This window comes from Corella eumyota, chromosome 5 (genome assembly GCF_963082875.1).
Source record: "Corella eumyota chromosome 5, kaCorEumy4.1, whole genome shotgun sequence".
NCBI classification, from domain to species: Eukaryota; Metazoa; Chordata; class Ascidiacea; order Phlebobranchia; family Corellidae; genus Corella; species Corella eumyota.
The window spans coordinates 15094917-15121055 of NC_137494.1; the positions used below are offsets into that span (position 1 = coordinate 15094917).

General features: G+C 30.3%; 3 protein-coding genes across 3 annotated transcripts; 2 read left to right on the forward strand and 1 right to left on the reverse strand.

Moving 5' to 3' along the window:
* The first annotated feature begins 52 nt into the window (after positions 1-52).
* Positions 53-1036, forward strand: LOC145753679 (uncharacterized). Its single transcript, XM_082570101.1, has one exon. It carries the CDS (start codon positions 365-367, stop codon positions 830-832), a length of 468 nt encoding a protein of 155 aa, XP_082426227.1. The 5' UTR covers positions 53-364; the 3' UTR covers positions 833-1036.
* Positions 1037-1039: 3 nt separating this feature from the next.
* On the forward strand, positions 1040-25124 carry LOC145753589 (3'-5' RNA helicase YTHDC2-like). The gene is made up of 27 exons (XM_082569993.1): positions 1040-1161; positions 1640-1730; positions 1905-2024; positions 2341-2408; positions 2734-2936; positions 3662-3828; positions 14174-14276; positions 14588-14750; positions 14950-15004; positions 15475-15553; positions 15632-15669; positions 16474-16592; positions 16972-17164; positions 17710-17867; positions 17965-18146; positions 18556-18734; positions 19283-19490; positions 20032-20113; positions 20421-20570; positions 21134-21262; positions 21637-21749; positions 21863-21988; positions 22383-22526; positions 23030-23167; positions 23621-23776; positions 24188-24321; positions 24878-25124. Exons 1-27 carry the CDS (start codon positions 1074-1076, stop codon positions 24960-24962), a joined length of 3471 nt encoding a protein of 1156 aa, XP_082426119.1. The 5' UTR covers positions 1040-1073; the 3' UTR covers positions 24963-25124.
* On the reverse strand, positions 4693-12818 carry LOC145753678 (uncharacterized). Its single transcript, XM_082570100.1, has 13 exons — positions 12663-12818; positions 11683-11839; positions 10903-11071; positions 10236-10319; positions 9854-9979; positions 9220-9378; positions 8797-8934; positions 8230-8357; positions 6842-7914; positions 6354-6515; positions 5731-5848; positions 5457-5566; positions 4693-5133 (listed from the first exon to the last, which is right to left on the reverse strand). The coding sequence occupies exons 1-13, from the start codon at positions 12787-12789 to the stop codon at positions 4850-4852; spliced, it is 2835 nt and encodes a 944-aa protein (XP_082426226.1). The 5' UTR covers positions 12790-12818; the 3' UTR covers positions 4693-4849.
* Positions 25125-26139: the final 1015 nt, after the last annotated feature.

Here is a 26139-nt window from a genome sequence, read left to right on the forward strand (position 1 = left end):
TTGTTGTCAGAAAATTTTTTGCAGAATTTTTGTTTTTAGTTTAACAATTTTAGTTTTATTTCTAAAATAAATACTTTAGCTTAATAGTAATTGCAACAAGTACATTAACCACCGATTTTAGGGTGAAATTATTTTCTAAAAATAAAAACTGTTTTTTATACTGTGGCGCCCTTGAGTAAAGCGCTATAAACGGTATGAACTTCTGCTTAGCCAGCACTTAATCAGCAGCATAATTATCGGGCAATTATAATTTATAATATCCCAAACTGGCAAAGTCAACTTAAGACTGGGTCAGGGTAATAAATGTTACTTTATGTTTAGATCGTAAACTCGTACTTTCCATAAGAAATATTTTACTTTAAAAATGAGCAACTCTCCTGAAAAAGAATTAAAAAAAGAAAAATCAGAAGATGTTGAAAGCAATGAAAAAGTTTTAGAAAATGAGGATAAAAAAGATAAATTTATGAGATTGCTGGGAGGTAAGAAGAACAAGAATCAATCGGATGCAGGTCAGTGGATGAGCAAACTCCGGAACAGTGAGGACGAACAAAAGTTAGCACAGGGTCTCGAATCTCAGTTTAATCATTCACTCGATCATAAATTAACTGGAAAAGCTCGTCGCAAACAAGGATTTGGGTTTGAGGATAAACAAACAGTGACACCAAGTGGTGAAAATCAAGAACGAAGTCGTGAACGAAGCAGATCCCCGATTAATAAAAATCGGGAAGAAACTGAACAAAAATGTGAAAATGAAAATAAACCGACGATAAGTAGTAGTAGGGAAAATGCAAAAAAGAAATTTTTAATGCAATTTCAAAAAGCATCTTCTTGAATTTAACTTTTTTATATTTTCTATCATTTTTAAATTAAATTTTTAAAGTAAATTCTTTTTTGAACTAATACGTTTAAAAATTAAGTTGTGTTTTCTTATTTTTAATATTTGTTATCATTGGTTTTTTTGGAATTATTGTTTAGCTATTATAAAAAAGTTTTGCTTAAAACAAATAGCAGTCACAAAATTTTTTGTAAATTTAGAGTGTTATAAAGTTTTTAAAATAAGAACAAATGTTATTATGAATCACAAAAATATTTATGTGGATGAGGAAGTTCAGATCGCAATCCAGATCGCGGTGGACCGATTTATAAAGAATGATGATGCTGGTAGGTTTGTTGTTTTCACAATTCTAAAGGTTAAAATCATATGTTTATGTCTTATACATTGAAATTTAATGAATAATAACTAATAAACATAGTAGGACTATCCTTTTATTCTGTATTACCTGAAGGTGATGTTGGAGCTATTCATAAACACCAGGTTCAAAGGGTAATAACCTGGCATTGGTAAGGTTTAAACCCAAAACCTTTCAGCTTTGAGTCCAATAACACACTATAGGTTACCTATAGGCTAAATTATAAGCATAAAAAATAGTTTAGCTTATGTTCTAACATAAAAAACTGTCATTTGTGGTGACCGGTTAAATTTTTATCGACAAATTTTAGTTACAAGTTGTGACCAAATTACAATAATTAAATGTGGTTTGTCGGCAAACAATTGACTTGTGTTAATATTGTTTATTTAAGATTTATTCTAATTTTTGTTCTTATTTTGGCTTAAACTTAAATTGATTTTTTTCTACAGAACTTGAGTTCCCGTCATCTTTAACAAGTATTGAGAGATCTTTCATTCACAGAAAATGTTCAGCGTTAGGATTAGTGTCTAAGAGTGTCGGGTAATTGTTAGTTTAAAAATATATATAAAGTAATTAATTTTATTGAATTAATTTTTAATGATAAAGTGTTTATTAATTAAAAAAAACTTAATTTATATTCGCTTACAATATAATTTTGTTTAAATTGACAGTTTTTAATAGATTTATAATATTTAATTGGCTTAATTATTTTAGCAAAGGTATGAACCGGTATTTAACTGTGCGTAAAAAACAACCTCAAGAAATAACTGAATCATTCATGGTTTTAAATCTTGGTCAAAATTCTAGGAGGGTTTTGCTTTCACTTTTACACAAGTATATAAAATTTAAAAATTTATATTTATTGGTTCATTAAATGTTAAAAATCTTTTAATGTATTTAGTATAGTTTTGTTAACTTTTGTATTATTTTTAATGTATCTACAATTTTCTCATCATAACAATGGGTAGGCTATATAATATTTATTTAAATATACTTGTTTAAAAAAGCACGAAATTTTTTTTGGCTCTCGTAAAGGAAAAAAAGTTGCTCTTGTATTTAATATTGATTTGTTTAGATTAACATTATCTTACCAATTAATCTACCCCCTTTATACTTATGAGTTTAATATTTATTATTATATTTATTTTAGATGGCCGATGAAGTTAAAAGAAAAGCAAGATATACAACCCAAGTTTGAGCAACCACTGACTAATAACTGTAAATATACTTAAAAAATTAGCATAACAATTTACTTTAAAAGAAACATGTATTTTTATAACTCTATAATAGTTATATTGTTATTCTTTTAATTTCTTTTTAAGACCTAAATTTAGATATTATGCTATTTATTAGACATAGATATCATGCTTACTTAAAAACCTTTTAAAATAACATCATAAAAAATTTTAAATCCATATTTATTTTAGTTTATAACTTATCAAGGCCAAAATTGCTATCCTTTAAGTTAATATAGAGCTTGGTAGGAGTAATTAACGTAAAATAAAACAAAAAAGCAAGTAGTTAAATCCATGTTTATTTTTAGTTAATCGGTGTGATTTAAACAAACCTAGCGGTCGCTTACCCAACGGGATTCCCCAAATTCCAGCCCCAAGGTCCCCCTCTAAACTTGATAACTTCCGCACCACGTTACCAGTTTATAACAATAAGGATAAGTTAGTGCAGGCAATATGGGAGAACCAGGTTGTTATTATAAGTGGGGAGACAGGATCAGGGAAAACAACTCAGGTAAAGAGATATTTTTTATATGTATATAGCTTTATCCTAGATGTAGAAAGGTCGAAAGCCCGACTTAAACATAGAGTAACACCACCCCGACCCAGTCTCGAGTTGTCTGTTGCCTGTGGCAGTTTGGGATATTATAAATTATAATTGCGCGATAATTATGCTGTTGATTAAGTGCTGGCTCAGTGGGAGTTTATACCGTTTATAGCGCCTTACTCAAGGGCGCTACTGGATGAGAGCAGTGGGGATTTAAACCCACAACCTCATGGGTGTTTTAATATTTGTATGGAAACTAAGGTATCCTCTTATTATAACAAAACTATAAAGGGTTAGGTTTATGCAAACATGAAAAAGACCCATTAAGAAATGAAAAGTTTAGTTTGGAGAAAAAAAAGCATTATTTACTTATGAAAAAAAACTATAAAGAATCAGGTTTCTTGCTATTTGAAATTAGACCCAAATAGGATTAAGTAGTAAGCTAGTTTACAGATGTGACAAGAAGTAGAAATTAAACTTGAATAGAGTTAAGAAAAAATCAAACTTAGAATTGCAAGCTTTAATTAACTTGAATTTATTGTTTTTTCAGCTAAGGTCCATTTAAAAACTGCTAAAATTATTATGTCATTTTGTTTTTATAAAGACTTTGACACTTTTAACTATTCATAATTCAACAAAATTTTTAATTTTTTAAATTTTAAAGATTTTTCAAAAATTTTGTTTTTTTGTAGATTCCCCAGTTCATTTTGGAGGAGAGTTTAAGGAGAAATAAGGTTTGTCGGATCGTTTGCACCCAACCCCGGAGGATAAGTGCAGTCTCCATGGCAGAGAGGGTGGCATTGGAGCGGGGGGAAGGAGTGGGGCAGACTGTGGGTTACCAGATCAGACTCGAAAGCAGGTGAGACTTAATTCTTAAGTTTTATAAAGTTGCATGTGAATACTTATCTATGTTTTTTTAATTATTTGTGTGGTCAACAGCAGGATTAAATGTTTTTAATTTAATAAATTTTTTGTTTTATTTATCATGTTGTTTGTAATAAGATATATAGTTGTTGTTTTTGTTTAACCTTAATGTAAATTTATATAAATGTCAGAAAGTTTTGTACAAGTAGTAGGTGATTATATGTTAATGTTGTTTTAATAATATGCCAGTGAGATTTATTATTTTTAAATAATTGGATTTGTTATTTTTTTAACTTGTTGTTAGCAGTCAATATATATTTTAGTGGTTTTACAGGTATAATATTGTTGTTTTTGTATGGCCTTGCCCTTAATGTGAATTTATATATATATTGGAATTTTGTTAAGTTTTTTTAAATGTAGCAAGTTAGTTATGTTTCTCTTCGAGTTTAAATATGTTTAAATACGTAACGGTTCAGCAGCAGATGTAATTGTTTTTTTATTTTTAAAGATGGCTTTTTTAATCTAAAAGTTAGGTTATATTACAGACTGTAGCGCACTACTTTATTGACATACGAAGCGTAGTATGTGTGTGTACGTTATACGCATGTTGTTATTGCCTTTTTCCTAATTACTTTAGCGTCCCGCTGTTATTTTATCTTTCATTGATTCTGTAATTCAATGTTAAACTAGTAAGACGCTTTCTCACTTCTATTTAACTGCTACAAGACTGTATTTGTTTCTAGCTTAACTTAAAAATAAGGAAGCAAATTTAAAAAAATAATCTCTAGACATCTAACAGAAATACTAAAAAGCCTAAATTGTTTATTTTACATTAAACTTTGTACAAAAAAAGGATAAATAAACTACTATATACTAAACAATAATATAAACTATGTACAAAAGCATGGCTAAACATAAGTGCAAAAATTCACTCTTAAATGGGTTAAGATTAGAAAGATATTATTATGTTTGTTCTTATAAGTTAAGATTTTCATATTTTAAATCATTTTGTTTTTTTAACTACTGGTAACCTGTGTTTTTAAGTTATATACCCTTCCTTGGATAATATTAGTTTGTAGAATCACAAGTTTGCCGTTTGATTCAGCCAAAAATTGAGGGCTCTTAAGACCTGGGTCGTCAAAAGGTTCTAAGACATTACAGATAAACTGTCCACTTGGTTTGAAAGCTAAAATCCTTCTATGTCCCTCATCGGATACTAATATAACTTCTTGTTGGGTTTTGTTGGTGGGTTTTATGCTACAGATTGATTCAGGGTATTTTAATTGGTCTTCTATATTACCTGTTTATAGAAAATATAATCTTAAGTTGATTTTCATAAGGTTTTTGTTATTTTGTAATAGGCCTATAAGTTTTGACTTTATTGTCTTTAAAAAAATCGTAAAATTACATTGATTTTTAAGTTAATGGATTTATGTTAATAAAACAGTAATTAATGTATTAAAGAAGTTTGTTTTATTTTGGTTGGGATTTACACATTTTTAATAAGAAATTTTTGGTTTATTTGTAGTTATGTTTTATAGAATATCAGGTCTTTAAAATATTCACTACAAAAACACTTTGTTGTATAAAAAAGAAAACTTAAAGGTTTTTAATTCAACTTACCATTCCACCCAAACTTGTGAGTAAACTTTCCCTTTCTATCATAAACCTTAATGCAGTGGTTATGATGATCTGATACCAGAATATCATCATTACTCGTACAACATACATATCTGTTATAAAACATTTAACAATAAATACTGGTTAATTAGAGTATTTAAATTGGTTTTATAATAATTTATGCTGTATATACTAAGTAGTTTTTGTTTTACTCTTTGTGTGAATTTTTAATACTCAAAAAATCATATTTTAAAATTTAAAGTTTTTAAATTATTACCTTGGGTTTTTAAATTGGAAATCTTTATCTCCATATCCTCCAAACTTGAATATTTTGCTTCCATTTTTATCAAACACCAAAACTTCATGTTTGCTTTGATCACTTACAACTATATTACCTGCATCACAGAATAATAATTTTACACAACATTATTCTAAAGTAACTCTTGTTGTATAAGTTTAATTATTTTCATGATACTGATCGGTTTTTGGAGTTTAACACAATTTTACAAAATAATTTATAAATATAATGACAACATGCAAGTAGTCCGAATTTACCCCAAGGCCTTAATTATAGTCCTACTTAAAATATGCCTACTATAGATATTCATTTTGAGGTACAGGTTATACTAGTTCTAGTGCAAGACCTATAAGCTATATTGTCACTGTTACAATAGGGTCTCAAACATTTGCTTGTAGGGATTTTTCACATATCAAAAACAGCAGTTTTTTAATTTTAAAGACCTTTAAACTTCATTAAAAATTGATATAACAATGTTAAACCATGCCTTTTGCAAAAACTAATATAATAAAACATTAGGTAATACTAGTTAAGTTTTTGCCTTAAAATTTGACCCTTTGCTGTTTTGTAATGGTCCTAAATATTAATGTTTAAACACTCACCATTTTTGCTACATGCGATACCATGAGCATCTTGCATATCTCGGTGGCCAAAAAGTGAGATTATAGTGCCATCGAGTGTCCATAATGTGACCATTGTTCGATATAAGATATAAAGATGTTTTTGGTCATATGAGGCACACATGTTAGTAGCTTTCAACTTGGCTAAAAAATTAAAAGTTTATTAAAAAAAGCTAGAAAGAAAGTTAATTTTTTTTGGTGAAATTGCTAACTTTTGTGGTACCTTATGACATTATTTAAACTAGTCAATAGCCCACCCTACAGTTGGATTTTAATTGTCATAATATGGTTGCAACTTTCAACTAATATTTGCCTGTGATAAATTACTTGCACACCACAAACAGGAGTTTTATTTATTTTATGGCTTTAAAGTTGGACGTGAATAGTTTAAATGAAGTATGTATAAAGAGATATTTATATCTTAGATGAGGATAATTTTAAACTATGCTTTTATTTAAAACTGTTTATACCTTGATTTGGAAGATTTACTTTAAACGAATCAGCAAAATATCCATCATCACTGAATATAACAACATGTCTTCCATCACTGTCTAATACATAAATCTTATCATTCAGTATTGCTACCCCATTTGGAGGCCCCAAAAACTCCCCATGACCTTTCCCCCTTACCCCAAACTCTTTCAAAAATACCCCTTTATATGTTGAGGTCATTGTAATAGAAGGGGGGCGAGGCGCTTGCATTTTTTTTATGTTTTTTCGCTTCGTTTGGCGCTCAATTGTGCTAAATTGTACGTCATATTGTTGTTTGGTATTCTGTAAGTTATCACAACTTGAACTTTTCTTTAAACTGTCAGTTGTTGTTGGAGGGGGCTCAGGAGCTACCCTTCTGGGTTGTGGTCTTATCATTGCGGTTGGTTGTATTTTTTCTAAGTTTTCATATAATGCTGGTTTAGGGGGTAGTTTTGGTAGCACAAAAGTGCCAATATTGGTTAATTTTTTGTTATCAGATGGTGTGTATTTCTGTGGTTTAACTGCCACTAATGGTTTGTTTAACATACTTGATGCACTACTCTTGGTGCGGCGTGGTGCAGCAACTGGTTTATTTGGTGGTGTTTTTGGTTCTAATGGCAATTCTACTGGTTTATTTAATGGTAATTTAGGTTTGACATTTGTTTCTACTGGTTTATTAAATGGTGTTTCAGTTTTTATATCTGGTTCTACTGGTTCATCAAATGGTGTTTTAATTTGGTGTATTGGTTCTTTTTCTATGGTTTTACTTGTAGATGGTTGATTTTGGTTTGTATCGTCATTGGTTGTAAATGTGAAACAAGAATCTGGTGTGTCTGGTGTTTCGGGTGGTAGTTCAACGTACAAGTCTTCATTTTGAATAATTTTGTTGTCCTCTGGTTCACAGAAGCTCACCGACTTTTTCTGTTGTTTGTTAACTTCTAAATTTTCTTCTTTCTGTGGTGTTTCATCTTTCTTGAAAATGTTTAGTGGGATTTTTGGGGACTTTGAGTTTAGTTTTTCAAGTTTACCTAAACCATTGTTGGTGTTTTCTTTGATATCTCCATTTTTATATCTTAACAACATAAATTTTAAAATTTAGAGTGTGTAAGTTGACGTTTTGTGTTTTTTAGGACTTGAGGTGTTAGGTTCAATTCCCACTATTGGCATTTATATAAGGTTTAAATCAAATTTCCATTTTTATATCTTAATCACAAAAATTTTGGATGTTAAAGTGTGTTAGTTTGGAGTATTTTTACACTTAAGGTGGTAGATTTAAATCCCACTACTGGTATTTAAAAATGGTTTATATCTAAGTTACTTTATAAATAGCTTGGTAGTTAAATTTAACTTAAGAATGAGTTGAACTTTAAGTTTGTTTTAATTTTACTTGAGGGTTGTTAGTTGTTGTAAACTTTCTTGTAATTTATTCTCAACCTCCACTGCACTTTGTTTAAGTTCTGATAATGTGTTCGTCATTTTCTTACGCATTGAGATTACCTCGATCGGAGTTCCATCCTTTAATAAGATATTTTCAAAAGATTTTTACATTTAGATTTTTACGTTTTATAAATAACAATTTTAAAATTCAAAAACATTATTAATTAAAGATAGAAGCAAAATTTGGTGTGAAAAAGTGAATATATTGATGAAAGAAATCATATAAAATGGCATAAATTAGTAGGAAACTGGTGTAAAACCAGCGTTAAAAACTGGTGTAAAAATTGGCACAAATTGGTGTAAAAAAGGGGTAAAAATTGGTTTAAAAAATTTTCAAAAATTAGTGTAAAAACTGGTGTTAAAATTGGATTAAAATTTGTATAAAAATTGAGTAGTTATAAGTAGTGTAAAAAAGGGCTAAAAAGTGGTGTAAAAAGTGACAAAAATAGACTTATTTTATTGGTCTAAATTTGGTTAAAACTGGTTATTTAAAACTTTTGCAAAGTTGTTGACTTACCTTGATAACACATTGTGTTAGTTGTGTACAGTTTAACATACAATTCAACTGTAATTCTAACTGTTCCCTTGCAGTTGTAAAATGTTGGGTTTTGTTGGTTTCTATGTTTTCTACTTCTGATATCATTTTTACTTTCTCCTGAAAACATAAAACTTGAAGTTGTGGAGCTTATTGGATAATCTACACATGAGTATATGTCTAATTTATGGACCTACAAAAAAAATTTTGTTATGTAGTGCCCTGGTAAATTATCACATGCAAATATTAAATAAGAGTTATAACCATAATATGACAATTTAATTTCCAACAATAAGAGTTGTAACCATAATATAACAATTTAAATTCCAAACATAGGGCAGACTGTCAACTTGTTCTAACACAATTTTTCCTCCTCTGTTGTTGTTAATTAATTTAATTAAAAACCTTTTGAATATTTTCGATAAATTCTTGAGCAGTATTCTCGATATCATCTTTAATTTGTTGTAGTTGATTAAGTTCATCATCTTTCATTTCATTTAACTCGTTCAAACAAATCTCAGTTTTCTTAACTCCTTCAGATATTTCTGTTTCAATTAAGATAACCTAGAAATATTTATTTTATGTTTAGAGAAAAATTAAAAAAAAAAGAAATCGGCAAAATAAATTATTATTAATGCACTAATTTTCTATAGGCTTTATCTTATTATATTAACCAAAGTTTTGTTACCATAAATGTGTGTTTTTTTGTATATATCTTTATCCTCGATTTGGGAAAGTCAAATGCGCGACTTAAACATAGAGTAACATCAGTTACTCCAACCCAGTCTTGAGTTGCCTGTAGTTTGGGATATTATAGATTATAATTGCCTGGTAATTGTGCTGCTGATTAAATGTTGGCTTAGCAGGAGTTCATACTGTTTATAGCATCTTACTCAAGAGCGCTATAGCATGAGATCAGTGGGGATTAAACCCATGACCTCATGTGTGGTGTAGCAAGTGTTCTTACCACTGCACTAGCTGCCGGTCCACCACGCTGTAGTAAATTTTATTAAAATTTGTTAAATTATTAAGTTCTGACCTGGTCTTTAAGTTCATTAATAATTTCATTAGTAGGACTAAGTTTATGACTCCTATGTTCCTCTATAATACAATCTCTACAAACCAATTTATCGCATTTATAACAATAATGATCCAGGTTTTGGCTCTGTAGAATATAATATTGTTAAATTGTTTATTTTAATTAGGAAATAAGTTGGTATATTTATTGGCATCATTACAGTTGGATTTTTAATTGTTGTAATATGGTCGCAATTCTCAACTAATATTTGACTGTGATTATTTACCCATGCACCACAAATAGTAGTTTTATTTATTTTGTAAGCCTCTAAATTAGAAATATACATATATTGTCTAAAAAGCTCTATTAAATATAGAGTTAATAATGTTTAAATGATGGTCACCTTATGAGTTTGGCATCTGTTTAGTTGTTGGGTTTTGATCTCAGATTTATATTTTCCACTTTCTATTTCTTGTATTGATGCAACCTAGATATAGAGGTTAATGTATTTGTTATAATCAAAACCTTTGAACTAAAGAAATTGTGGTAAAAATATTTAATGGTAATTTTTTATACTAAAAAATAAAATACAAAAATTGCAAATCTGTGAAATGTTGTCAGCAGGAATTTGTATATATATATATCTTTATCCTCGATGTGGGAAAGTCGAATGCGCGACTTAAACATAGAGTAACATAAGTTACTCCGACCCAGTCTCGAGTTGTCTGTGGCAGTTTGGGATATTATAGATTATAATTGCCCGGTAATTATACTGCTGATTAAGTCCTGCTAACTCAGGAGGAGTTCATACCGTTTATAATGCCTTACTCAAGGGCGCTACAGCTTGAGATCAGTGGGGATTGAACCCACGACCTCATGGTAATGTAGCAAGAGTTCTTATCACTACACCACGCTGCCGGTGCAGGGTTAAACACTTAATCGAAAAACTACCATTTGTGGTGATCTGTAAATTTTTGTGGGGTTATATCAGGAAAAGCATTCAAAAAGGTGCACCAAATAGGTAAAAATGCAACCTGTGGGGCAAGTTTGTTAGTTAGTAAAGTCCAAACCTGATGATCTTTTGTTAGTTTAGTCCTTGTATGAAAAGCAGCACAATCAGCACATAAATGATCCAAGCATGTAATACATTGATATGTTGCCATAGTTTGTTCCTTATCAGGGCAAGTTTGGCACATCTCATATTCTCCATCTGTCTGTGTTGTTGATGTATCTAGTCCTCTAAACATATGAATAATTGTGGTTTGTGTTTAAAAGAATAGTATTAAGATATTTGCCTAAAATTGATTTTTTGTGGTTAAAGTTTTGGATCTCTTATACTTTATGATTCTTATATAAACTCACATACCCTATGGTCTTTGCTAATTCTTTGTCGTATTTAACAGTTTTAGATAGTTATTTATCAAACTTTACAATCTTAGGATATTCTCTTTTGTACTCTACAAAAGCCTTTGCCGATTTCTGGTATTTTACAGTCTTAAGTTTTCCCGAGAACCGTAAAGTTATTGATTCTTAATTTATGTTTTTTGGTTTATTAGGTTTAAAAATTCAGCCTTATAGCCCAGATATATAATAGTTTTCATTACTTGGGCACTCTCTTACGATTTATTTTAGTATAAAAGTAAATTTAAAATTTAAAAATATTTGTTAAATTGTATAAAAATTAAAACCGACACCGTAGTGCAGTGGATAGACACTCGACTTTAATATGTGAGGTCTTGGGTTTGATTCCTGATGCTTTAATCTATGTTTAGGTCGTGAAGTTGACCCTCTCTCGTAGAGAATAAATAAATTTGGTAAATAAATAATTAAAGAACCATTCAGAATCTTACATAGTTTGTGAATTTCTCCAACTTTCCATCATAACTGAAATATTACTTAAAACAAAATTGGTTTTCAACCCAGTCACCCCTTTAAGTCCTAATAAGGTTCGTTGTCTACATAGGGGGCACAAGATGTAGGAATTATGTTTGGTCTTATCACAAGCTTCTAAATATAAATAAAAATAATTTAAAATTGATTCTTACTATTCCATGATTTAATTTGACTCTTTTTTCGTAGTTTAATAAGATTAAATAGTTAACTAGTCGATAGCTTACCCTACAGTCGGAATTTTAATTGTTGTAATATGGTTGCAACTCTCAACTTAAATTTGTCTGCAATAATTTACCAACACACCACAAATAGCAGTTTTATTTATTTTATAGGCTTTGGACTAACATATATATATATATTGTCTACTGATATTAAATAAGTTACTTTTGTAAAATATATATAAAATTACAAAACAATTTTTACTAAATGATATTTTGGATTAATAATTTTAAAATTTTGAAAAGGCTTTTCTATATTAAAACTTTTACAAACTCTTCTAATTTAACATATGTTTAAACCAGCTGTAAACTTTCAATCCTATTTCCTTTAACATGATATTACATATACACATGTTGTTACTCATTATGTAAATTAAGACAGAGATGATAAGGTTACCAAGTTGTTTGACCAGTTTTACTTAAATTTTTATAAATAAACGGGTAGTTATAAGTAGTAATGTCCATGTTAATTGATCATTACCTAATGTAATGATAGTTAATAGATTATTAAATTTAATTTAATGACAATATGTTGTAGTAATATAAATGTAAACAATATTAATAGCTATGACATATTTAATAAAAAATCATTTCAAAAATATGATAACTTTTGTAAAAAATGTAAAAAAAACAGATCTAAAGTGTAAAAAAAATTTTGTTTACATTTTATGATTTTTAGTTAAGAAATTATTGTTAAGTAACATTTATATTTAACTTACCTAAACAGGTTAAACAGAATGAATGTTGGCAAGTTAAAACTTTCGGTTCCTTATAAACTTCCATACATATCTGGCATGTTAAATAATCTTCATTGATTTGTGATAATATTTCTTTTGATGTTGACATATTGGGGTTAGTTTGGTTAAAAGGTTATGATTCTATACTAGAAAATATAAAGTGGTTATTAGTAAATTTTGACTGGTAGCTTAATTTATATAAATTTAAAAACCAGCAGCGTGGTGTAGTGGTGAGAACACTTGCTACACCACCATAAGGTCTTGGGTTCAATCCCCACTGCTATCATAGTGTAGCGTAAAGTGCTATAAACGGTATCTTGAGTAAAGTGCTATAAACGGTATAAAATCCTTCTAAGTCAGAACCTAATCAGCAGCGTAATTATCGGGCAATTATAATCAATAATATCCAAAACTGCAACAGGCAACTCGATACTGGGTCGGAGTAACTGATGTTACTCTAGGTTTAAGTCACGCATTTGACCTTTCCACATTAAGGATAAAGATATATACGAAAAAAATCTAAGTATTAGATTAAAACATATTTTTGTTGCTTTTTTTAATTTAAAATTTGTACTAAAACTTAGGCCTTTAAAATATTTTGACTGTACTATAGGAAATTGCTGTTTTTCAATATTATATTACTGCTAAAATACAACAAAATTGCCTAAAAATTTATTTTTTATTCTGTGTCTTAATTCTCTTTTGCTAAATGTTAATTGCTACTCAGAAAACAACATATAAGTATATCCACTAATATATCACATGTTATATCTGGCATATATACAACTATGACATCATTCATGTCTTTAGGGAAAATTAATCATTTAAAATAGATTTTAAATGTCAACTTTTCGGTATCAGATAACAATCATTTAAGGCTATATTTTTGATTCTTTTTTATTCGGTTTTTATGTAAAATATATGTTAATACTATTCTTACATTTTTGGTCAATTTAAAATTTTAGTAATTTATTTTACTTTTGTTTAACATTTATTGAATAACACTTTTTCTTATATCTGTAATTTTAATATTTTTTACAAGCCAAAATCTCTTCAAACTTGTTCATAACATGCTGTATACTCTTACATACTAATATAATGTTAAATAAATAATGCATTTGGTTTAAATGCCCCTAGGCTTGTCTAGCTGTCAACACATGAATGTCAAAATAAAATCTGTTTTTGCTTGTCCTAAATTACTAATTATGATTACTAATACATATTTCTTTTAATGGTTTTGATTTGTTTTAAATTTAATTTTTATTAATGAAGTATGCTAAAATTAATTTTTGTTTTTAATTGTGGTTTTATAAATTTTTTTTTTTTTATTATTATTGGTAACTATACAGTACTAAAATACCTAAATACTTGTTATTAAATTACATAGTAAATTATAAAGTGTTGTCAATAACTAAAATACTTATTGTAAAAATAATAAACTAATAAGATGACCATTTTTTTAAATTAAACTGAAAAATTTTATTTATTTTCAGGGCTTCCCCCCGAACTTTGTTAACTTTCTGTACAAATGGAGTTTTGCTTCGAACATTGATGGCTGGGGACCATTCCCTACAGAGCATGACCCATATTATTGTGGTATGTATACTCTATTGAAGGTTTAATGTTTAATTTTCACCACTGGCATGTTATAGCATCCTTTTTCAAGATTGGAGGTTCTAAGTTTGATTACCACTAATGGCATGAAAAGTTAAACTTGAGATCCTGAGTTTGATTTCCACTGCTGGCATGTTGTAGCAATTATGAATAAAACCTGAGGTCCTGTGTTTGATTCCCACTGCTGGCATGTTGCAGCATCCCTAAGTAAGGCTTGAGGTCCTGTGTTTGATTCTCACTGCTAATACCTTATGTGTTGAAAATTCAAAAAATGTTTAAACATATTACTCTAGGATGAAGTTCATGAAAGAGATAGATTCAGTGACTTTCTGCTCACCAAGCTCAAGATTTTACTGCAATCTAAAAAGAACAAAAACTTTAAATTAATTCTAATGAGTGCTGCACTGAATGTTGATTTGTTTATTAAATATTTCAACAACTGCCCTCTAGTAAAAAGTAAGTTGAAATCTGTGATAATTTTTGATTAAAAAAAATATTTAATATTTTATTTACTTTTAAATGTAGTAGGACTTTGTTGTGTTATTTTTCAGCAGTATTTATTATCTAGATTTGGTCTTAGGGTAGTTAATTGTTTTATTGAGCTCAGCAGGACTTAGTGTTAAATTAGTAAAGGGTTAAAAATATTTTAATTTAGTTCCTGGTAGACTGTATGAAGTACAGGAATATTTTCTTGAAGATATTTTAAAAAGGTAAAAATGATATTTAAGAATTAAGGTGGTATTAAAATGAGTAAGGTAAAATTTTAAAAGACATTTAGTTAGTAGAACTGGCAGAGTGGTGTAATGGTAAGAACACTTGCTACACTACATGATGTTGTGGGTTCGATCCCCACTGCTCTCGTGCTGTAGCATCCTTTAGTAAGGTGCTATAAACGATATGAACTCCTGCTGAGCCAGCACTTAATCAGCAGCATAATTACCAGGCAATTATAATCGATAATATTTCAAACTGCTAAAGGCAACTTGAAACTGGGTCAGGGTAACTGTTGTTACTCTATGTTTAGGCTGTGCATTTAACCTTTCCACATCGAGGATAAATTTATACAAAGAAAATGTATTTAGTTTTAATATAAATATAGTGTAACAGAAGGAAATATATTTAGTAAGTTTTAACTGCAGTTTAGTATTTTAGAATTATAAAATTTAAATTGCTTTTTTAGCACTGGTTATTTAGATAAAAAATTAGAAAAAGAAAGTGTAGAAAAATCTGAAATATGTGATCAAGTTGAGGGTCTTAAGGTATTTAAATATAAATAATATTGATTTTATGTAGTCTAAGAATTGTTTTTAATTAATTTTAATGTTTGTGTTTTGCAGTTGGCAGAAAATGACTCAAATAAAGAAGAAGAAACAAGGTAAAACCCATTTATTATTTTAATTTTTAAAATACTTAAAGTGTTTTGTTAAAAATTGATTGGTAATGTAAATAACCTAAGTCTTGGACTAAATAAAAATGTAACAACAAGTTAGCAGTGGGAATCAAACCCAGGATCCTGGATCCTACTCAAAAATGCTACAACATGCCAGCAGTGGGAATCAAACCGAGGATCTTAGGTCTTACCAAAGGATGCTACAACATGCCCGCAGTGGAAATCAAACCCAGGATCTCTGGTCTTACTCAAAAATGCTACAACATGCCAGCAGTGGAAATCAAACCCAGGATCTTGGATCCTACTTAAAAATGCTACAACATGCCCGCAGTGGAAATCAAACCCAGGATCTATGGTCTTACTCAAAAATGCTACAACATGCCAGCAGTGGAAATCAAACCCAGGATCTTGGATCCTACTTAAAAATGCTACAACATGCCAGCAGCGGGAATCAAACCGAGGATCTCAGGTCTCACCCAAGAATGCTACAACATGCCAGCAGTGGAAATCAAACCAAGAACCTCAGGTCTCACCCAAGAATGCTACAACATGCCGGCAGTAGAAATCAAACCCAGGACCTTAGGTCTTACTTAAGGATGCTACAACATGCCGGCAGTAGAAATCAAACCCAGGACCTTAGGTCTTACTTAAGGATGCTACAACATGCCGGCAGTAGAAATCAAACCCAGGACCTTAGGTCTTACTTAAGGATGCTACAACATGCTAGCAGTGGGAATCGAACTGACATTATAAAACTTAATAAATATCTAATATGTTAATTTATTTTAGGACACTGGACCCAGACACTGTAGCAGAATTGGATAAAATATTATATGATATTTGGCATGATGATGGAATCAACTCATTTCACTTATTTGTTCACTATGTTAAAACAGGAAAATGCTCAGGTAATATTGCTTTGTTATAAAGTCAAAAAATCAGGAATTTTTAACTTTTATTTAGAAATTTAAACTGTTTTTATCACAATTTGGTACACATAAAAACTTATATGTAAAATATTTTTTCATGTGTCATAACAACTCTATATTTAAATCTATATACAATTAAGCTAAGTGGACAATATATATATATACATATGTCCAATTAATAGGCCTAAAAAACTGCCGGTGCGCAGGTGAATTATTGCAGGCAATTATTAGTTGAAAGTTGCAACCATATTACAACAATTAAAATTCCTACTGTAGCTTATGACTAGTTGTAAAAATATGTGAAAATTATCTGAAATTTTACATGCACAATTTTATTATAAACACTTTTTATATTTAGTGAACTACCAGCATAGTGAGACTGGTATAACTGCACTAATGGCAGTATCAGCAAGAGGGAAGCTGAATGATGTTGAAAGTTTGATAAACTATGGAGCAAATGTTGATGTTGTTGGCCCTAACTCGATGACTGCTTCTCTACTGGCTGAACAAGCTGGTTATATGGAGGTTTCAAAGTTAATTGATTCTGTTAGGTAAGTTGTTAATATTGGTTTGTTAGAGTCTAGAGCCCTGGGTTGATTTTCACTGCTGACATGTTGTATAATTTTTGAATAAGACCCAAGATTCTGGGTTTGATTCTCACTGCTGGCATGTGGCGTTTTAAAGTAACCTAAGATATGGGGTTTAATTCCCACTGATGGCATGTTAAAGCTTCTTTGAGGTAGACTCATGATTCTTAGTTTGATTTTCACTGCTGACATGTTGTATAATTTTTGAATAAGACCTGAGATCCGGGGTTTAATTCCCACTGATGGCATGTTAAAGCTTCTTTGAGTAAGACTCATGATTCTTAGTTTGATTTCCACTGCTAGCATGTTGTAGCATCCTTGAGTAAGGCTTTAGGCCCTGGGTTTAATTCTCACTGCTAGCATGTTGTAGCTCTTTCACATTAGACTTAAGGTCCTGGTTAATTAAAAGATGAATGATAACCAGTAACTTAAACATAAACTTAGACTATAAAGGTATAAGTAAAGTTATTCTAAATCTAAGTTTAAATTTTGTTAATTGTTTTTTACAGTCAAAACTCAAACAGTCGTCGAGTTTTGGATAATTTCAAAGAAAACTCTGAGAATAAAAAGTTGTTGAGTTTATATCACCAATATTTTGATTCCGATAAAGTTAATTATGACATCATATTATGTTTATTGTTGAAGATTTGCAGAGACTCTTCTGAAGGTAAATTTTGATAAAATTTATTTGTAATAAAAAACAAAAATGTTAACTAAAATTTTTTTTTTTATAAAATTGCAAAATTTTTCAAATTTTATTTTAGGTTCAATCTTGATATTCTTGCCTGGATATGATGATATTGTTACATTGCGTGACATCATACTAAGTGATTGTGACATTACAAATTACTTTGATATAAGGTTGTTTACATTACACTCAGCTATGCAAAGCAGTGAAGAACAAAAACAAATATTTTATAAAGTTCCGCAAGGCTCAAGAAAAATTGTAAGTTTAAAAAATATTAAAGGTTTTGGGTTTGATTCCCACTGCTGGCATGTTGTAGCATCCTTGAGTAAGATCCAAGGTCCTGGGTTTAATTTTCACTGCTGGCATGTTGTAGCATTCTTGAGTAAGTCTTAAGTATTGGGTTTGAATTTCACTGCTGACACAGTATAGCATCCTCGAGTAAGACCTTAAGTATCGGGTTTAATTCTTACTGCTGGCATGTTGTAACATCCTTAAGTAACCCCTGTAATTTTTGGTTTGATTCCCACTGCTGGCATGTTGTAACATCTTTAAGTAACCCCTGTAATCTTGGGTTAGGGGTATTCCCACTGTTGGCATGTTATAGCAATAAACTATTTTTCTTTATATACTTAAGATTGAGATTTTTTTTTTTAATTTAAAATTCTAGATATTATCCACCAACATATCAGAAAGTGCGATCACAATCGATGATGTTGTTTATGTGATTGACTCAGGTAAAGTAAAGGTAAGATCGTACGAAGCTTTCACTTCAACCAACTCACTTAAGAGGGTTTGGATATCAAAGACTAACTCTATACAGAGGAAGGGAAGAGCAGGCAGATGCAGGTAGATTAAAGTTATGAATATTTTTTGTATAATTTAGGCCTCGTCACTAGATGTGGTACTTTTTTTTTACCAATTGATAGTTTGCTCTACATAAGACATTTAAATTGTCATCATATGGTTCCAACTTTTACCTAATATTTGCCCACAATAATTTACTTGTGCACCACAAATGGCAGTTTTATTTATTTTGTAGGCCTATAAATTTGAGATCGTGTATATATAAACATTGCCCACTAAGCTCTCTTATATATAAATGTATATTTTAATGTAAATTCTTAATTTTATTTCATAAAGTAATATATTACCCTTACTTAAACCTAACTTTCTTTTCTAGTTTTTGGTTATTGTAATATTTTCTGGATAATTAAACTGTTATTTTTTGGCTTGGCAGCAGTTTATACATTTATGCTTAACACAAAACCACTACAATATAGAAGCAATGTATATTAAGCATAAACCTTCATATAAATATTTTCTTAACAAAAGTTCAAAACTTTTAAAAAAATAGCCAACTGTACAAAACCATTAACAAATAATTTCATTTGCAGAGCAGGAGTATGCTACCATTTATTCTCCCAATCCCAATATACAACAATGTCAGAACAACAAGTACCTGAAATATTAAGAACCCCATTAGAGGAATTATGTTTGCAAGTCAAGTTGTTGGATCTAGGTTGCCCAATTTCAAAGTTTTTCCAGCAAGCCCCCAGTCCACCTTCTGATGTTATGATCAATAATGCAGTGGAGTTGTTAAAGGTGGTTACATTTATTTATTTAAAGTGTAATGCTGTAAAGTTAATTTATACATATATATATAATGCAGCTTAGTGGACAATATATGTAAATAAGTATGTTCAATTTATAGGCCTACAAAATATATAAAACTGCCATTTGTGGTGCACAGGTAAATTATCCCAGGCGAATATTAGTTAAGAGTTGTGGTCATTTAACGACAACTAAAATGCAAACCATAGGGTGGGTATTGACTAGTCTATATATGATAAAGCTTAGTAAACTATAAATGTAGGTATGTTTATGAAATCCCAATTTATAGATCTTTAAAAAAAAATTGCTGTTTGTGGTGCCTAGGCAAAAGATTAGTAGTGACCATATTACAAAAGTTAAAATAAAGGCTTTAGAATAGGCAATCAACTAGCACTTATTTCAGGCCTTATGTGTACTTTTTAATGTGGCTATTAAGAGCCTTTTTTTAACCAAAATACAAGGTTATTTTAGCCCAGTCTTAAGAGTGCTTGTATTAGACTTACAACAATATTGAACTTATGTTAATGTTCAGATGCTTGATGCATTGGATTCTCAAGAAATGTTGACAGACCTTGGATATCATCTCGTTGACCTTCCCATTGACCCTAGGCTGGGTAAAACTTGTTATTTTATTTAATTTAACTAAAGTTATGTTAACATATTAAGCAGTCATCTATATATATCGTAGCTTATGGGACGATATGTCCATATTATAGGCCTACAAAATAATTAAAACTGCTGTTTGTGGTGAGCAGGTAAATTATTACAGGCAAATATTAGTTAAGAGTTGCATTCATATTATGACAGTTAAAATTTAGACTATAGGGTGGGCTTTTAACTTGTATATTCTAAAAATAGTAAAAAATCAAAATTTGAGCTAAATTTAATTTTTGTAATCAACTTTTTTCCTATTAACTTTAGGTAAAATGGTTTTGTACGGAGTTGTGTTAAAATGTTTGGATCCAGTGTTAACTATAGCTTGTACTTTATCTTTTAAAAACCCGTTCCTTATCCAAAGTCAACTTCATGAAAAGAAACTTGCATTCGGCAGCAAAGTTAAACTTTCTGCAGGTACAATAAACTTTAACTTTTATTTTATTTTTTAGTTAAGTTTTTTGTGCATAATTAAAAGGAATTTAAAGATATACAATTACATCAATGAAATGGAAAAATAACAAAATCAATTTAATGAATTAAAATATGCCATAAATATTAATGTTTACACAAATAAGTTTAAAGTTAAGTCCATTTTATAAAGATTTTTGTATGAATTTTAGATATTAACTTACTAGCAGTCATTTTTGATAATTTTTTTTATATTTATTTATTCTCAATGTGGCAAGGTTGACTTTATGACCTAAATATAAAGTAACATCAGTTACTCCGACCCAGTCTTCTGTTGCCTGTGGCAGTTTGGGTTATTAAAGATTATAATTGTCCAATAATTAAGCTGCTGATTAAGTTTTAGCTTAGCAGGAGTTCATATTGTTTATAGCGCCTTACTTAAGGGTGCTACAGCTTAGTTGTAGGGGGAATTGAACCCAGAAGCTTATGTAGTAAAGCTATTGGTTCTGATCATTGCACTATGCTACCGTTTATATTTTAAAACTTTTTTTTTATTTTTAATGTTGAAGGAACCTTCAGTGATCACATGTGCTTATTGCGAGCTTTCCAAGCTTGGCAGAAAGCGAGAAGTTACGGATGGGAGCAAAGTTTCTGTCGCGATAATTTCATGTCACAAGCTACCATGGAGCTGATAGTTGGTAGGTTTTATGTTTAAACACTAAAGTCTTGGGTTTGATTCCCACTGCTGGCATGTCAAAGCTTTTTTGAATATGACCTTAGATCCTGTATTTGATTCTCACTGCTGGTATGTTGTAGCATCCTTGAGTAAGACCTGAGGTCGTGGGTTTGATTCCAACTGCTTCCACATTGTGACATTTTTGTCCAATAGCTTTTTTAGTTAAAAAAATTAACTCTATTTTTTTTTTAAGACCTAAAACATACATTGAGTTATAATATCTACATAACAATATTTCAATGACTTAAGACAATGTAAGCAACTTAAAATATCTAAAGTATTGGCTGTATTGTTATTACTATTACACCAAGCTTACCTTAAACCTCTTATACACAGGTATGAGGAGTCAGTTGTTAGGTCAACTTAGAGCAATTGGTTTTGTTAGAGCCAGGGGTGGGAATGATATCAGAGACTTGAATACAAACTCGGAAAACTGGGCGGTGGTTAAGGTAAATAAATTTAAGTATAACAATTTTTTTCTTTTTTTTTCAATTTGAAATTTCGTAAAAATTTTAAATTTTTTTATTTTTTTTTTTTGCTAAAATATTTGTTTTATTTCCAGGCCTCCCTATGTGCTAGCATGTACCCAAATATTCTTCATATTGACAAAAAATCAAATAAAACGCACACACAACATTGCAAGAAAGTTAGATTCCATAATTCATCAATTTTGTGTGAGCACAATGAGGTAACATCGTTAAAAATTTGTTTATATTATTGACTATCATAACATTTTTTTAATATTTATTTATCTTTGATGTGGAAAGGTCGACTTCACAATCCTAACCATAGAGTAATATTAGTTACTCCGACCCAGTCTCAAGTTACCTGTGGCAGTTTGGAATATTATAGATTATTATTGCCTGATAATTATGCTGCTGATTAAGTGCTGGCTCAGCAGGAGTTCATACCGTTTATAGCACCTAAACCAAGGGTGCTACAGCATGAGATCAGTGGGAATAGAACCCAGGACTCCATGTAGTAAAGACAAGTGTTCTGACCACTACACCACGCTGCCTATTATTCCTTTAAAGACCTTGTTTATAATTTTAAAAATACTTCTAAGATGTTTTTATATTAAGGAAAACTTGCTTAAAAGTCTGCCATCAGATTGGTTTATATTTGATGAAATGGTGAGGTCAGCTTGGGGAGATCAAGCAGTTTGTTGTACTTCAGTATCTGCCACTTGTGTTGCTTTATTTGCTGGTCCATCTTACCTTCAAGAGGTTGGTGTTTATATATACTTAATACTGCTTTTAATGCAATCAAATTAGAGTGTAACTTTTATTATAGCTCAGTCTAATTTGCCTTGATAAGTTTGTTATAGTGTTAGTGTGTTTCACTCAATTTAGTTTAGTTTATGTGAGTTGTGGTGTAGTAGTAATAAACACTTGGCTTCACTATATAAGGTCGTGGGTTCAATCCCCACTGCTCTCATGCTGTAGCGCCCTTGAGTAAGGCGCTATAAACGGTATGAACTCCTGCTGAGCTATTACTTCATCAGCAGTATAATTACCGGGCAATTATAATCATTAATATCCCAAACTGCCACAGGCAACTCGAGACTGGGTCGGGGTAACTGGTGTTACTCTATGTTTATGTCGTGCGTTCGACTTTCCCACATCAAAAATAAATAAATACGAAAAAATAAAACATATTCCAACAGAACCTAAAGCCTTAGTTATATTAACTATAAAGTTAAAGTAACCAAGTGTTTATTATTATATAGAATGAGTGCATAGTATATCCTGATACAAGTGAAGATCGCCATATACAAGATAGTGATAGTGAGGCTGAGGAATGTAATATCAACAAGATGGCAACTTTCAGTGCTTCAAACTGGATTAAACTTAACATCGACCCTCATGTAAGATTATTTGTTAATTTTAAAAGTGTTTAACTTACGAAAAAAATACTTATTTAATAATTGTGCATTTGAAAAAACTGAAAATTATTCAATAAAATCCACACTAATTACTAAAAACCATTTTATCGAATAAACATTTTTCGTAAATTCAAAATTCGAATTCAGATGAATTTTTTTTCTTAAATTAAAGGCATTTTTCTTGGGAGGGGTTATTAAGGGTAAAAGGGGGTTATTAATTTTTACTTATTATTCGCGCATTAATGTTATAATATATACCAAAATTTTTATGTAAACATTAGTATTTTTGGCATGTTTTAAATTATTAATTAAATTTAAATGTTATATTTATGGTATTTCATTTTGTTACTTATTGATAAGAAAAAAACTTTAATAAAAAAATTTAACTTTAAAATTCTGTTTAAAAACGTAACAAAATTTTATGTTTTTTTTCAGCTTGCTCCGATGATTGTCCAACTACGAACAAAATGGTTCAGTTTATTTTCACGCCGGATCAAGAACCCCTCGAAACCATGGCAACCAGAAGATGAAGCAATCCTGAGTTCGATTATCAATATTTTGAGTTTGGAGGATCAAGTTATTGGATTGTCTGTGAGTTGATTTTTAAATTTTTTTAAATAAAAATTGAGCTAACTCAGTGGTGGGTCTGTCAGTTTGTTAATTAATGATTTAATTTTTTTATCCTCGATGTGGGAAAGTCGAATGCGCGACTTAAACATAGAGTAACATCAGTTACCCTGACCCAGTCTCAAGTTACCTTTAGCAGTTTGGGATATTATTGATTATAATTGCCTGATAACTATGCTGCTGATTAAGTGCTTACTCAGCAGGAGTTTATACCGTTTATATTGCCTTACTCAAGAGTGCTACAGCATGAGAGCAGTAGGGATCGAACCCAGGACCTCATGTAGTAAAGTTGAGTCATCCAACAACTTGATCACACTACAGATATAAAGATAATGGTTGACCCTTTTGATTAATTTTTCTCTATGTTCCTCACAGCAGCCATCAGGTATAGGGCAACGACCTCGTCCAATATCCCAAGATGATAGCAGCAAGTTATTTCACCTTATCCCAAGAAATAAAAAGTCACCAAGAAGTAGAAAGGATGACCGGTGGTCTGTCAAGAAAAAAAGGTAAATTTGTGTTTATTTTAATTAACTTCGCAGTCTGATTTTTAATAGAGAAACTTATATTTTCCCAACTAGGTTTAAAATCGTTCAATTTTATATTTTTTGATATGCTTTATTGCCTTTGCCTTATCTTGAACCTGCTTATTACTGTATTTCTTGGCATTAACCGACAGCGTGGTAAGAACACTTGCTACATCACTATGAGGTCGTGGATTCAATCCCCACTGCTCTTATGCTGTCCCCACTGCTCTTATGCAGCGTCCTTAAGTAAGGCGCTAAAAATGATATAAACTCCTGCTGATCTAACTTTAAATCAGCAGCATTGTTACTGGGCAAATATAAGCTATTATATTCCAAACTGCTAAAGGTAACTTAAGACTGGGTTGGGGTAACATAAGTTACTCTATGTTTAAGTCGCGCGGTCAACCTTCCCACATCAAGGATAAAGATATATACAAAAAAAGATAACATTTACTGATTTTTATTTGAAGATACTTCAGCTAAAAAGAATTTTTAAAGGGTATTATTATTATATTGTAACCTTTTTAATTATTTTTAGTCCAAGTCCAAAGCAATCGCCTACAAATACTGAAGATAAAATTCTAAAAAAGTCTTCGCCAACAAACAACTCACTCTTAAAATAATTTAATTGTTGTAAAACAAGTTTACATTTGTACATATTTGCAACAACTTATTTAAAGTTTGCTGGACAAAGTATTTCGAAATCGTGGATTCCAATTTTGACTTAATTAAAATAGATTTTTGTTCAAATTTTAATATCAGGTTGTTATATTTCAAATATTTTAAAAGTGAACCCAACTGTTTGTTTTAAGTTGTGTTAGAGTTATTTTTTGTTGTGCAATTTTTGTTTTTTCAGTTAAAGTTTAAAGTGTTTTTGGCAATAAAACTGTTGGTTATTTTATTTTGGGTTAATATCTAAACTTTTTTGGTTTACGTTTATTTACCCTTTTTAGTTGGGGCCGTTTTAACCCTAAACATAACAGAACATAAGCATAGGTGGGCACCAAACCGTTAAACCTTTATTAACAAAGTTAAATTGGGAATAAAAGTTTAACTTTTAAGTTAACTTTAAAAATCATTATCGGACCTGTTAACTTTCGTTAAATGGGTGCTTCCGTAAAGTTTGAAATTTCATTGTTTTAACAAGTAACCATGGTAACATTTGCCTAAATTTATGGTTTAAAATCTTTGATACTATCTAAAGAAAGTTCAGTGAGCTGTATATATATTTTTTGTATATACATTATCCTCGATGTGGGAAGGTCGAATACACGACTTAAACATAGAGTATAATAAGTTACTCCGACCCAGTCTCAAGTTGCCTATGGCAGTTTGAGATATAATAGAATTTGATTTGCCTGATAATTATGCTGCTGATTAAAGTGTTGGCTCAGCAAGAGTTTATACAGTTTCTAGCGCCTTATTCAAGGGCGCTTGAAAGCAGTGGGGATTGAACCCACGACCTCATTATATAAGTAATAAAGACTGATTTAATGGTGATTAACAAAAAAAACATCAAAATTGTTAGAAATCACAAGTTGTGGTGCCCAACATGACCTGTGTTGTGACCATATTAGGACCATGAATTTTTTTAATGTTTACCTTTATATAGAAGGCCCACTAAAGTATTTTCCATGAAATTATTTACAAAATCCTTCAAATTTTATTTAATATAGCATTGTATAAATACTAAATAAGGCCACTTGAATAAGTTAATATCAAAGACAACTCAACCTCCTAGCATGCAAAGCTTTTTAAGTTGGCAATCTACTTTTGTATTTGTCGCCATTAAAACTCTGT

Excerpts from the sequence above, each read along its gene's own strand:
- LOC145753679 (XM_082570101.1), top strand. The coding sequence starts at position 365 with ATGAGCAACTCTCCTGAAAAAGAATTAAAAAAAGAAAAATCAGAAGAT.
- LOC145753589 (XM_082569993.1), top strand. The coding sequence starts at position 1,074 with ATGAATCACAAAAATATTTATGTGGATGAGGAAGTTCAGATCGCAATC. Across the intron at positions 15,554-15,631 it reads ATCAAGTTGAGGGTCTTAAG|TTGGCAGAAAATGACTCAAA; the intron begins GTATTTAAATAT and ends TGTGTTTTGCAG. Across the intron at positions 17,868-17,964 it reads TTGCAGAGACTCTTCTGAAG|GTTCAATCTTGATATTCTTG; the intron begins GTAAATTTTGAT and ends ATTTTATTTTAG.
- LOC145753678 (XM_082570100.1), bottom strand. The coding sequence starts at position 12,789 with ATGTCAACATCAAAAGAAATATTATCACAAATCAATGAAGATTATTTA. Across the intron at positions 9,980-10,235 it reads ACAGATGCCAAACTCATAAG|AGCCAAAACCTGGATCATTA; the intron begins GTGACCATCATT and ends TATATTCTACAG. Across the intron at positions 9,379-9,853 it reads TTAATGAACTTAAAGACCAG|GTTATCTTAATTGAAACAGA; the intron begins GTCAGAACTTAA and ends AAATATTTCTAG.